The sequence below is a fragment of the Perna viridis genome, chromosome 7, assembly GCF_037379345.1.
Source record: "Perna viridis isolate PV_CMFRI_1.1 ecotype Kerala chromosome 7, ASM3737934v1, whole genome shotgun sequence".
Lineage (NCBI taxonomy): Eukaryota > Metazoa > Mollusca > Bivalvia > Mytilida > Mytilidae > Perna > Perna viridis.
Genome location: NC_142451.1, coordinates 5,880,762 through 5,896,112, shown reverse-complemented (window position 1 = coordinate 5,896,112; position 15,351 = coordinate 5,880,762). Strand labels below are relative to the sequence as shown.

Sequence of the window (15,351 nt, the reverse complement as noted above, 5' to 3'; positions counted from 1 at the left end):
TTTATTTGTGAAAAAACATGGCTGCTGTTACTTAAAATAGAGCATAGGAGTCAGATGGGAGTTTTTTGTAAATAACTCAAAAACCATTGCCTTTAGCAAATGTCTGTCATAGGGTTAAATTGTTAAGCATCATGAGAAGGATCTATGTAGAAATTTTCAAAATCATGCATTGTCTGATGAAGGAGTCACTGCCCCTGAATATGTACAACTTTGAAAATCTTCTTCTCTAAAACCATTTAAGATCATTGAATGAAATTAAGCATAATAGTTCTTTAGTGTGATTTTTAATCCGTGAATAGATATGGCTGCCTATACTAAAAATGGAAATTAGGGGTCAGAAGACAGATTTTTGAAAATAATTAAAAAATTGTTGCCTTTAGCAAAATTCTGGTTCAGGTCATGAAGATGCTATGAAAAGCATTTCTTGCATTTGACAATTTAGTTGATTTTAACTTAGCCTGTCTCATTCTTCAAGTTTTTCAAATAAGCAAATGGTTAACCAGGTGAGTGATTCAGGCTCTCTTGAGCCTCTAGTTTATCAAGTACCATGTCAATACCCAATTAAAAAAAAGATATACATACAATGATTTGATAATGTTATATAGATTTTCTTGTCATTTATAGATTTTTGTAAGTAGATTAAATAATGATTATCCATGTTAAATATGCAAAAAGTTTTATTAGGTACTGTTATTGTAAAGGGTTTACCGTATTCTTGTACATATTTACAATATATGTTTTTAATACTATAGGTATTTAATTGTAATTTACTATAATCTGTTAATCTGAATATTGCTTTGACCTACATTTTTTTGTATGACTTGATGGACCTATTATGGTATAGCCCTGTATGTTCATCAGTCCTAATGTTTAGTGATTTAACTTGTTACTTTAAGACTTTTGAAGGACAAGTTTACCTGAAGAATCAGGTGAAAGCGACAAATTCATATTTTTGTCAACTTTTTTGATGAAGCTGATACAATAAGTATGTTCCATTAGTGATGTGAGAATCAATCGAATTAATGTGAGTGGTTTGGAATGTGATGAAAGAGAAAGACTGCTTATGTTGGAAAAAAAAACTGTTAGAATTTTTATGCAATGGTAAAAAAATTGCAATTATCTGAAATGGTATGGCAATGACATTGTCCACAGACACTTGGTTTTTGTGCAATATATTGAATACATGTATTAATTGGTTGACCATCATAAAATTATAGTTCATAACAAGGTTCCATACCACATGAGGAATGTTGGTATTGATTTTGGGGGGGGGGGGGGCAAAAGACTTATTATTAAACTTAGTATTTCTTATAATTTTACTATACAATGTCAGTAAATGGATGTCTCAACTATTGTTCCGCAATAAATTCTTTACCACAAAAGATCAAATTGGGATATATTATAGGGATTTAGACTTGAACCATAAATGAATGAGGGGCAGAGAGGGGCTAGAAACAAGTGTTTTCTTTATGTCTGGACAATAACTTAACCACAACTGAATGGATCTTATTGAAGTTATATCACAAGGAGTCTTACAAAGAGAGGCTGAGATTAATTTTAAGTTTTGTCATTTCACCCAATCAGGAATAAAGGGCCAAAAAGGGTCAGAAACATATGTTTACCTGATATCTGGTTCTCTTTGAAATTGTACCAAAAGGGGTTATACCACTAAAGGAAAGTGGGATTGATTTTGGAGACTTTGACTAGCTACATGTATATAGGGCTATTTAGAAATTAGGGGTAAAACATGGGGCAACTTCAATTATGTTAGAATTCTTCTTTTGTGTCAATGTCCAACATGCATCACAGTCAAAATTCAAAGCTGTATGATGTGTCCACACTTGCCCCAACTGTTTAGGGTTACATGACTGTGGTCATATCAAGCTGTGTCCTATAATGCATTTTGTTTTTTCAGTTGAATTCAACTAAGCTGTTTTGATTAATTTTCTAACATTTTAATTGTGAAAAAATACTGTCAGAGGCATTTTAGATCCATGTTAAGGAAGTCGACAACTCATTGGAGCTGTTTTTACCAATTTCGTTACTTTCTTAACCTTAAATGTAGTATTGTAATAGGTATTATACATGTACCATAAATTGAAATTTGACTGTCTGAAGTCATTTATGTTTTTAAAAGCTATTTTATCTACTACCTTTCTTTCATTAGCATAACTCTATTACACCTAATAGTAGTGTACTACAATGTTTGTCTTGTGGAAGGAGCTTCATTTACATTGTAGATATTCCTCATTTTGAATTCATAAGTTAGGACCTTCTGTTCAATATACATGTAGTAAAAATGTTTGCTCATTATTCACACACTCACACTGTGAAGATCCTCCTTGACTTGCAATTTACCTTTGCCTTTCTGAAGTAGGTGGTGATAGCTGAATTTTTGCAGCCTGTTTTACCAGATTTTGAATTGTATAAGCTCCTTCTGTTAACTTACACTGAATCATAGTAAAGTTTACTTATCTTATAGAGATAGCCATCTACTTTTGGATGTATTGATGGATATTTATGGAACTTTTGTATGCCATGATGTACATGTACATGTACAAGTAATGCAATAAATGTGACATGTTATGATATTTATTCAGTATCAGTTTCATCCAAATCATGTTGCTTGTATTATATGTTCACTTTTATTTGAAGTAATTATTTTATAAAAATCCTTGAAAATATTAACTGTGTGGTCTACATAAAAGAAATGTTCATGATGTACAATGAAGTTGTAACTGATTACCAGCTTTTATTGCTATACTGACCATAGCATGTACTGTACAAGTACATACCTATTAAATTTACAATAAACACAATATACACTGTATAATTATTTTGTTAAATCAAAACTTTTAAATAGTTAAGTGGAATTTTAGTTTATATTAGTACATGTATACTCCTTTCTACACTACTAGATTTAAAAAGAAATAAAATGATATAAAATAATTCACTTTAGTGACAATTCAATATGTATTTTTAACATACAAAGGTGTATACATGTATTTCCCTGTACTATTTAGCCTCTTCAGAAGAAGCAGGAAGTGTTTATAAGGTTGAAAGGAAAGAAAAGGAAGTTATGTGAAAAATACATTTAATGATAGATTGTACAGTGAACACTGTGTATCAGTCACAGTGGCAGTATATAGGTAGTAACATTTTGTGTGTAAATTGTTTTCTAATATTATTTGGGAGGAGGTCTATTTAGATTAGTCAGTTTGTACTCATATATAAATGTACTTACAATGTACATGAACAAGCATGAGAGTTATCAAGATTCCCTAAAATGAAGCCATTCTTTAAATAGAACCCTTAATAAACCCAAGACCTGTCTAAACCAGACTTCTTAAATCCATCATATAAATACATTTGAAACTGCATAAATCACAGCTCTTGGGTAGAGAGATTGGTGCATGTCTAGTATCACTCTATACAAGAGTCTGTACATTACACAGGCAAAATTATTTCACATGATTTTTACACTAATTTCACATGATTTTCACCTGAATTGAGCATATAAATTAAGTGACAGAGTTCACGTGAAATTCGGGTGAATGGAGCCTTCACATGAAATTCACATGAAATTCGTGTGTAGTGAATTTCACCTGAAAAATCATGTTAATTTCATGTGAATCTCACATGCATTTCATGTGAAGCTCGATTAACATGAATTTCACGTGAAAAATATTTGCCTGTGTAACCAAACAACTATCTAACACACCATTCTATCCATTAGGGACATGGTTTACACTTTTTACTCACAATTGTGTTTTGCATGTATTATCTTCATGTATAACAGTATATCAATAATAAAAGAAGGATACATTTACTTTCTCACAGATATTGATGTTTCTGATGGTAGGTGTATACATCATATCCCCCTAAGCTTGAAAAATATGTGCAATCAATGCATTTGATCTTAAGTCATGCATTTCAAACTTGAACTGCAACTGATATATGAACTTCTGTCCACACCCACTGCACTTGTTTCATTAGCAAGATTTAACTTACCACTAGTGTCTCTCTTTAAATCTAAGATAAATTAAAATCTTGAAATTTTAGAATAAGTTAATATAGCAAAAAGTCTGAACTGTATTAAATGCTATGGGCATGTTGGGAGTGAGCTTTCTCTGATAGAGGTTGATTAGGCAATGGCTAATCCATAGAGCAGCCCCTCCCCCTTTGTTGGAAAATATTACTAATTTTGTGCAATGCTTGGGCAAAAATGAGCAAATTGCAGCCTGGAACACTAACCTTTTTTTAAATGTCTTGATCTGAACCACTATTTCATTTTTTTTTTAGATCTGCCCCTTCTTATTGCTACATTGACATTTCTATAGCCTAAAGAGATCTACTTGTAAGAAGTCCAGCTTAGCCTATAATTTGATAAGAGCGTCAATCCTGTACAGTTCTGTTCATCATAACATGAAACATGGAGTATCTATCCTTTCTTCCTTTGTGGTTATAGGGATCAAAGAAAACAGGATGTTAATTCAATATTATTATTATTATTGGAATAAAGTACATGTACATGAATGTGCAAATGATTATATTTTCAATTAATTTATTTTATACATCCATATAAGGTATTTCTGTGTTGTGATTTAAGATTTTAGCTGTAGTTATATATTTCTTTCTAACTTGATATTTATCCTTATCATAAGTTAAAGTCAAAGACATTTTAATACATGTAACGCTGCAATATGATTAGTTGGATAATTCACTTTTTGGGGTAATATTTGTTCATTTTGTTCCTATACTCTAACTAGCATTTTTCAACATGAGGGGCTAATTTATTCAGTAGAAGAGGGGGATTTTAGGAAAAAAAGGAAGTACAACTAATACACAAAATTGATAAATTCCATCAAAAAGAATTGGGGGTGGATTCATGCTGACAAAACACACCCAGGATCTGCCAATGAGCTGTATGTTCTCCTTTCCTTGTTCCTACACTTGCCATACAGATTACTCTAGTCTTTGCTTCAACGATGTCATAATTTTCTCATAGACTGTCATTTAAATACTACTCTGTCTATTAATCAGGCAAAATATGTGTAAGGTGTGACAGGTAAAGTAAAAAAAACACAGATATTTTAATGCAGTATTCAAGTATTTATACTTAATAACCTCCAGAAATATCCATCAGAGTGTTTGTAAAGTTTGCTTTTTTTAGACATTGATAGGTCAAATTTACTTGAAGTACACTATGGAAAAGAGGCAGTAAAATTTTCCCACACTTTTTTCTTTTATTAGCAGTCAAAAAACATCTACATCACAGATGCTTCAGGATAAATTTAGAATCTAGATATTGTCTAGATGTGTTGAATAAATTGGGGGCTAAAAAAAAATGAGAAAAATGATGTGCTTCCCATTGCCTGATTCTTACACAGAATAGTACTTAAGTATATTTCTTACCCTGTTTCCACAAACCTTGTTTGAACAGAACTCAGTTTTGAGAATATTCTAACTTCTATGGTAACCCTAAAGTCTTTGTTTTTTGTCAAGTCCACAATGGTTAAGAATATACGATCAAATATTCAGAGATTAAGGTATTTTATAGCACAATATCTGGATTTTTTAAAATAATGTATTAGTAGAAGGAAAATTAGTACCAACTCGGCTCATTTATTGTTTTTATTACACCATGTTTATCCCTTATTTCTTATTAGAGACTACAACCCTGTTGTGTGGTTCTAAACATCTATATAACAGAACAGATATCAACCACACAATTGTTGCAGGAATAAAAGGCTAAACATTCTAAACATTGTAAAAAAAACATAATCTTTCTGGTTCACTCTTTGCGTTGGCTCTAGTATGAAAATGTGTCAATATCTTACTGTTCAAGTAACTGATTATGACTCTATTAAAAAATATTTGATTAGTAAAAGTGTTTTATTATTTTTTAGACACAATATTCATTCAGAAGTATCCACAGGATTACAATGATGAGGTATGTAATATAATGTTCAACCATTTAATATGTGGCATTGCCTATCTTGTGACTTGCATATTTTGATACCTGTATATATAACTGTTATCCCTCTATCAGTCCATACATTGCCCTTTGAGGGATTTTAATTACTTTTTGGTTGTAACTTGATACTTACTGGAAGGAAGTTTTTGTTTTCATATTTTCAATTTCAGAGTTATATTAAAGTAGAGTTTTTACAGATAAAGATGGTCCTTTAACACTAGGGCAAAGTTCATGTGTTGATAAAGATGGTCCTTTAACTTGATGGCGAGGTTCATGTGTTGATAAAGATAGTCCTGTAACACAAGGGCAAGGTTCATGTGTTATGACCATGATACTATGATCATATAATAATTACTAGTATAAATTAAAACACAGGTGTTAGTCATGTTAGTACATGTATATGGTGCATTCTGTAGCTAAATGCTTAGCAATAGACAAATGAGAAAAGTCGTAAATATTTTCTGAAACATGGATACAGTAATTTACAGAGAAGTGTTTCTTATATTGATTTAGTACTGACCAATTTACTTGGTTTAGTCAGCTTCTTTGTTTGCACAGGTACAACATACTATGAAAATAATTGACATGATGAATTCATTAGACTGGTTTTATTTTGATTTTACATTGTATGCATGGTCATTTGGTATCAAGTCAACTAAATGGAATTAAAAATCACATTTCCTGGTGGTCAAGCAGATTTACTTAGTTCCTCCCTCTGTGATTATTAAACCGTCATAATAACATTCAAATTGTGGTTTAATTGCATACAGTCATTAAGTGTATTTTACTTTACTAAATAGCTTGTTGTTTGACACTTAAAACACTTGAGCAGGATTGGGTTAAAGTGGAAATCTAACCTTTGGAATCAGAGTTTGACTGTTTTTGGTCTTCTGCATGGAGGGGCATTTGTAACATGCTTCCCCATCTACAATTTAGGGAAATTTTCCAAACATGTAGCAATTGTTGTTGCATGTTTTTTTTTTTTTTCAATTTCAAGTTGTGCACACATACATGTATTATTCTACTTGAAAAAAGAGTATCACTACAAATGTTAATGGTTTATTGAAACCTCTCAATACTCTTAACATTTCTTCTCATATTTCCAGGAAAAAAATATGTCTATTTAAGGTTACATTGGATGAAAAAATAGGGTGCTTAGCTAGGTAAAAGCACTTCATTTTTAAAAATTAGTTTTGGTCTCACTAACCACTTCCGGGTCAAATGGCCACCCCCTTATGTAGTTCCAAAAACACACTGAACCTAGACATATGCATTGTAAGTGCATTATTTGTGTGTATTATGATTAAAAGTACTCAAAATAAAGCTGAGAATGTGTACTTTAAAATCATATATGTAATTAACTACAAAAGTGTATGAATATTGTTTACATGTGTGAGTAATTTGCCTCCATGCTGTCAGTTGGCAGAACAGGTAAAAATGTGGATTTTCAGTATTATTTATTCAAGTAAATTTTGTGAAGAATTTCTAGAATCATTGTACCATTAGCATAATGATTTTGGAAGCCTTATTTTCCAAGCTTTGCAACGGTATGTAACTTTAAGATTTCATTTGTCCTGGGAATTCACAGTGAAACTTTGAAAATTACTTTTTTAATATGTAAAGTAATGGAAATGTTAGAAGTGGTTAGTGAGACCATAAACTAAATTATGGCATATTTCAGAGAAATGCATAATTTGATGAAAATTGCCTATCCTGGTCATTACACTGTATTTCCATTTTCTCATAAAATCAGTATAGTGATATTGATAATCTGGCTATATTTTATGAGGTGCATTGTGCAAGGTATTAAAAAAAAAAACAACATAGCAACAAGAGTTTTTTCAGTAACAGTGATATAACTTGACTTCATCCATGAAATACATAATGTCACTGCTTGGGATATTCAAAGTACTCAAATAGTCACACAGCACCGACTTAGAATCACACAGTAATGAAATAGGTATGATATAAATTGTTGAAATCTGTTCTTTATTCATAATGATAAATGATATTTACTATTACAACTTCTTGAATTATCATAGGTTTCAATTTGGTGTGACAAGTTAGTTAAAATTGTAATTTTTTAGTAATTTAGGGGAAATATCACTGAGGGGCATGATATAAAAATGACCATTTCTTTGTAGTCTTATGTCTGATTTTTATAGTTTTGGTCGTATTAGACTCACAATACCACAAGCTTTCATAAAATGTAAAAAAAGAAAAACATAAAAACTTATAAAATGTTTTTAAGGTCTCACTAACCACTTCCGGGTCAAATGGCCACCCCACTATGTAGTACCACAAACACACTGAACCTAGACATTTGAATTGTAAGTGCATTATTTGTGTATATTATGATTAAAAGTAGTCAAAATATAGCTGAGAAAGTGTACTTTAAAATCATATATGTAATTAACTACAAAAGTGTATGAATATTAGTTTACATGTGTGAGTAATTTGCCTCCATGCTGTCAGTTGGCAGAACAGGTAAAAATGTGGATTTTCAGTATTATTTATTCAAGTAAATTTTGTGAAGAATTTATAGAATCATCGTACCATTAGCATAATGATTTTGGAAGCCTTATTTTCCAAGCTTTGCAACGGTATGCACCTTAAAGATGTCATTTGTCCTGGGAATTCACTTTTTAACATGTAAAGTAATGGAAACGCTAGAAGTGGTTAGTGAGACCTTTGTATTATCATGTATGGGAGGATTTCTTGACTTTATAGTGCTGAACTGAAAAAGGAAAGTTTTAGTGGTATTTCATCCATAAAATACCTATAAAATGTGCTAGGTTAGGGTAACCTTAAACAGACAAGTTTTATTCTCTGGCCTTATCTCCAGGATCTGTCTTGGCTTTTGAAGGTAAGGATGGATAGAAGGGAATCCCCTATTTTTTATCGTGTACAAGCTAGTTTCAGTTGTTTAATATATCTGATGATATTTCTTTTAACCACACTGAGTGATTGATAAGTATTTAAAAGTACTAATCCATGTGAGAGTCAGGCACATCTTACAAGTAACAGCGATGCACCAATTTATTTTGCAAAACTTTTATTGCTGAAATGTATTCAATGTACCCTGGCAGCAACATTCCTGTGAATGGATGGCAAAGAAATTATTACTTTTAAGATTCTTGAAAATTTTCCTGCTAATTCTTATTTTCTACTTGTATATAACCAGTCAATAATCTGATCCCCCTGCAATATAACTATCTCAACTTTATCAATTTTTTCAATTTAGTTTTGAAAAGATTTCTGCCATTGTCAGTTTTGAACAATTTTTTGGGGGATATATAAATATATAGGTATGTTGTTAATGTAAGTCAATTTACAACTGTGGATTAGTACTGTTGTGTTAATGGATTAATACTGTTGTATTAATGGATTGGTACTGTGGTATTAATGGATTAATACTGTTGTATTGATGGATTAGTACTGTTGTATTGATGGATTAGTACTGTTGTATTAATGGATTGGTACTTTTGTATAAAGGATTGGTACTGTGGTATTAATGGATTAGTACTGTGGTATTAATGGATTGGTACTGTATAAAGGATTGGTACTGTGGTATTAATGGATTAGTACTGTTGTATTAATGGATTGGTACTGTTGTATTAATGGATTGGTACTGTGGTATTAATGGATCGGTACTGTTGTATAAAGGATTGGTACTGTGGTATTAATGGATTAGTACTGTTGTATTAATGGATTGGTACTGTGGTATTAATGGATTGGTACTGTTGTATGAATGGATTGGTACTGTTGTATTAATGGATTGGTACTGTGGTATTAATGGATTAGTACTGTGGTATTAATGGATTGGTACTGTTGTATAAAGGATTGGTACTGTGGTATTAATGGATTAGTACTGTTGTATTAATGGATTGGTACTGTTGTATTAATGGATTGGTACTGTGGTATTAATGGATCGGTACTGTTGTATAAAGGATTGGTACTGTGGTATTAATGGATTAGTACTGTTGTATTAATGGATTGGTACTGTTGTATGAATGGATTGGTACTGTTGTATTAATGGATTGGTACTGTTGTATTAATGGATCGGTACTGTTGTATAAAGGATTGGTACTGTGGTATTAATGGATTAGTACTGTTGTATTAATGGATTGGTACTGTGGTATTAATGGATTGGTACTGTGGTATTAATGGATTGGTACTGTGGTATTAATGGATTGGTACTGTGGTATTAATGGATTGGTACTGTTGTATTAATGGATTAGTACTGTTGTATGAATGGATTGGTACTGTGGTATTAATGAATTAATACTGTTGTATTAATGGATTGGTACTGTTGTATTGATGGATTAGTACTATTGTATTCACATGATGGTTTTACTGTTGTATTAATGGATTAATACTGTTGTATTAATGGATTAGTACTGTTGTATTGATGGATTAGTACTGTTGTATTAATGGATTAGTACTGTTGTATTCACATGATGGTTTTACTGTTGTTATTAGGTATATATTGGATCTTAGTTTATTTCATATTAGTCCAGTTAAGGGATTGCTTGAAATTAATCAAGTTACATTTTTTTTCATTGTAAAAACCCTAAATAGTACATGCAAAAATCATTCTACTCTATAGTGTTATCCTTGCTAGCCATAAATATTGGTTCTTGGCAGATTTTGTGGAAATAAATACACGTATGTCTCACGTTAATATAAAATCAATAAGTTTTATATTTCAGCTCATGAATCAAATTTGATAATACATGTTCAGTTACAGTCAATCCTGTCTTGAAAATTATGGTATTTTTCAGGAACGGTTTGTCTGAATAGTTTCATTATTTAATTGTCCCTGTGTAGTACATTCAGTGTAAATTAAACATATGTATAAATATATCTAAAAATAATAATGCATACTCTCGGATGGCTACTTTAAATAAAACAGGTTTATTCTGTATTAATGAAATAAAAAATACATTTTGAAAAACAGTCTTCAAAATACAAGGGTATTGAGATGAAGAAAATGTAAAAATAGTTTATTAATTTACATGTTATATATTATATTTATATTGCTATATTAACAGTTAGTGTTAAAACCTTTGCCAAAGTTTGCATTCCCATGTGACAGTGAAAGGTACACGTAAGTTTATAGTTAGGATGCCAATGGCTGATGGCTATGGCTTTATCTATTATTCACTCTATCTCTTTAACACATGATGTTTGGAAGCAGCATGTTTATTACAATCACTAAATACATAGGTTTGAATGCACTGAACAGGGAGGGTAAGCTGGTTTTAGGTGGGTGATTTAAATTTTGACTTTCAAGGGTGTTTTTTCCTTCTTTTCTTCTCTTCTCTTCTTAGTCTTATAACAGAAAAAAAAACATAAAATGGATAACTATTAGAAAATCTATACTCTGTCTAAATAACAGATTTTTTACAAGCATGCTGATTTCATTACATAAAGACTTTATGCCATGGATTTTTCTCTGAGAGAGATAGAAACAGAGGTAGAAGATATGCTATTGATTTTTAGAAAGTTTGCCATTTAAAAAATTTTTTTTTTAAAGTGTTCAAGTTAGTTGATTATCAATCATGTAAGGTATGGCATGAGTCTAGTACTGCTAAAACTTTCCACTCTGTATGACCAAAATTACCAACAAGGTAAAAACAAAACCAAAGTAGCTAACTTAGTTTGGAACGTTTGGTCAATATGGATATTATTTTTAGCTATAACTCTTTATATTTAATGACACCATTGGTTTATACTGACTGAGTGATTACAGATAACAATATTATTCACAATGATATTTAAAGACACATTTAGATATGATATGCACCCACTTATGTTTTTTAAATCAGTATTCATAAATATTCATAAATTGGTAGAAAATCTTATGGATAAATTATATAGAACACAGTAGGATATTTGTAGAAAGGTTAATGTCACCTTGGTTATTAATTTGGTACATGTGATATATTAATCTAATTCTGCCTTGTTTTGTTTCTACTACATTTTGTAAAGATCCCCCCATTCATTTTCCTTTTTGCGAACATTCTGATTCCAGTAACAAATACTTTTGCGTTAAACACATTTGTATTATAATTATTTTTGATTTTTTTTGGGGTCTGGGTCTGGAAAATTTTGCATTTTTCTTTAAAAACTGGGTGGGTTTTCTTTTTGCGTAATGTTATTTTCGCAGCAGACAAACTGTTCAATGTATAAGACAAAGATATATGTGTGTGTATTAATCTCGCACTAATATAGAAGATTAACATAATATACTCTTCATAAAACACAGTTAACTACTAACAAAAAATGAATGGAAATTTTCTTGTGCTAACACATTTTCTAATGAAAATATAGGTATTCTTTATCTTATAAGATTCCTTCAGTGTGTATGTCTGTTTTCTTGCCAATATATGGCTGCTAGCTTTCAATGATTTAAGAGCTTAGGTATTGATATGCAATGACATGCTGAGTAATGAATTACCTATACTCTGATAATCTAACTTAAAACATTAATTCTCAACAAATTAATATTAGAAAACTTCACATGTTTCTCTTACAGAATTAAAGTTATGTTTTAGCTATCTTTACATGAATTACTTAAAATACTGAATACACATATTTTGGGGATTATCACAAAATCATAAAATATGGATGAAAGCATAAAAAGGGGGAGGCTTTACAATCACAAAATCTTTAATATGTTACTCAAACAAAAAAGGGTTAGACTTAACTTGATGCTAATTATATATAAACATTAAAATGTACTTTCCTTTTTGCTTTTTCATATCATTTAATTTTGAATATAACTGAAGATTGTTGGGGGAAACAATTTATTCCATTACTTTAGTTTGTACATTTGTGAAATCAGTGAAAGGGAAAATAACGTCAATTACAGAGTAGTCTGCTGGGATGGAAAACATGTACTGTAAGCGTAGACATTCTTTGGTTTGGGGTCAATTTTCACTGAATTGTCAAGTAATTTCTGTGAAAGTAACCACTATGAAATTGATTTATAATGACTGATGTAAAACTCACACTGAGCACCATGAAAATTTCATTGTTTACAGTATGTGTTAGATATATATAATTAAAATTATTTGCATGTTAATAATGATAAACTCAATTTATTAAACTATCTATTAAGATGATAGAATGTTTTCATTTTAGAACAAAAGTAGACCATTTCACATTTGTACTAACAGACTTGGAAAGCAAATATAAGTTTGGATACTGTCGCCATGCTCAGGGAGTTCAGACCTGTCTCTGTATTGTCAGGTGGGTTTATATTACTATGTCCAGTATGTTTAATCCCTGTCATATTTTCATGATTAATGAGTTTAACTCCTTCATATCACCATCTTAGATTGGTCCTATGATAATGTTTGGTGAGTACAAGCTTAGCTGTATCATCATACCACCATCCTAGATTGGTCCTATTATCATGTTTGGTGAGTACAAGCTTTGCTGTATCATCATATCTTAGTCTTATCACGATGTTTTGTGCTCAATCATCATACTGATTTGATTCTATATTTCCTGTAAACTCTGTCACGTCTGTCTGTCTGTCATATAATGATCTTATAAGTAAACCTCTTCAGGTTATGATAATGATTCATTTTTTAACTTTCAAGTACATTTTAACTGTTCTATTGATTTTGGCAAAATTTTATTTGTATGAAAGTTTGATATCATATGTAAATGAGTATAAAGGAAGTTATTGTCACTTTTTGACAGAAATTAATAATCTGTTTAGCTAAGAAGTTTTACTTTTGGGGTTAAAAAGGATATTGTGTTAGGGGTATTTATTTTAGCCTGTTCTTTGTATTTCTGGTTCCTGAAAAATATACATGGCCCATTTTAATAAGTTTTTTTTTAATTTTAAGGCATGATTTTTTTATTTGGAAAAATATGTTCATAATCTAAGGTGTGCATATCAGGATTTAGATTTTCATGGATGATAATATTACAGATACTTGAACTTTGTTATTATAAAATAATTTGTTTCCATATTCACCAAAGTACAAAAAAGTTCACTTTTAAATCTTGAAGAATTTATTGTGCATGATATTAGTACCTGATATATGTTTATGTAGTTTACTGGTTGTAAGTTGGTTTGAATGTAGATGGTTCATTAGTTCAATCACATGCTAAATACTTTAAAATCAAACTGAATTTGGTAGGAGCCACTTTTGCCCATGTTCATTGAATGGAAGATGGAGTGATACCAGCTGATTGGTTCAGAACCAGAATAACTTTTGCTATCTGAAATGACATGCAATTCTACATGCTCATTTGAGAGTTACGCATATATCGGGGTGTCAGACCGAAAAAATAGGGTCCACTCCATTGACCACATTGTCATGTCTTGAAAATGGGTTTAAAAAATCATAATTAATCAAGTGACCAGCAACTGGTTGTATATTGATAGTCCTGAGATATGAAAGGGTAGTCAAGGAAATTAAATCTTCCTTTAAAGTATACATTACCTAACATTCTATTTCAGTTGTCTGCCATGGTTTGATGTGTTGATACTTGACTTGTGTTTCTATTTCAGTTGTCTGCCATTGTTTGATGTGTTGATACTTGACTTGTGTTTCTATTTCAGTTTTCTGCCTTGGTTTGATGTGTTGATACTTGACTTGTGTTTCTATTTCAGTTGTCTGCCATTGTTTGATGTGTTGATACTTGAGATGTGTTTCTATTTCAGTTGTCTGCCATTGTTTGATGTGTTGATACTTGACTTGTGTTTCTATTTCAGTTGTCTGCCATTGTTTGATGTGTTGATACTTGACTTGTGTTTCTATTTCAGTTTTCTGCCTTTGTTTGATGTGTTGATACTTGACTTGTGTTTCTATTTCAGTTTTCTGCCTTTGTTTGATGTGTTGATACTTGACTTGTGTTTCTGTTTCAGTTGTCTGCCATTGTTTGATGTGTTGATACTTGACTTGTGTTTCTATTTCAGTTTTCTGCCTTTGTTTGATGTGTTGATACTTGACTTGTGTTTCTATTTCAGTTTTCTGCCTTTGTTTGATGTGTTGATACTTGACTTGTGTTTCTATTTCAGTTGTCTGCCATTGTTTGATGTGTTGAGACTTGACTTGTGTTTTGTGTTTCTATTTCATTTGTCTGCGGTGGTTTGATATGTTGAGACAACTTTTGTTTCTATTTCAGTTGTCTGCCATGGTTTGATGTATTCTATACCATACTTAACAAGTTGGCTGAGATGAACAACACCAATGAGAGTGAGAACAATGTGACTGAATTATTACGGGCCACATATGCCAATGGAGTACCCACTCCTGGAGTACCTGTACAGATCATTGTTGGGCAAGATGTAAGATTTATGTGTTCAACAACTTAGGCCATTCAGTGCTGATAACTTGTTTCTTTTT

At 31.1% G+C, this 15,351-nt stretch overlaps 1 protein-coding gene across 9 annotated transcripts in view; it reads left to right on the top strand.

Moving 5' to 3' along the window:
- Positions 1-15,351, top strand: part of LOC148611080 (uncharacterized) — a 48,137-nt gene that overhangs the window by 5,905 nt on the left and 26,881 nt on the right. For 6 of the 9 annotated variants that reach the window (XM_088591214.1, XM_088591212.1, XM_088591213.1 and 3 more), the window contains exons 3-7: positions 3,841-3,858; positions 5,910-5,953; positions 11,032-11,087; positions 13,127-13,234; positions 15,131-15,293. In XM_088591214.1, the coding sequence (XP_088447340.1) occupies positions 3,841-3,858; positions 5,910-5,953; positions 11,032-11,087; positions 13,127-13,234; positions 15,131-15,293 (389 nt within the window). The remainder of the gene's footprint in view (positions 1-3,840; positions 3,859-5,909; positions 5,954-11,031; positions 11,088-13,126; positions 13,235-15,130; positions 15,294-15,351) is intronic. The other 3 variants (XM_088591206.1, XM_088591208.1, XM_088591207.1) reach the window with 3 other exon arrangements.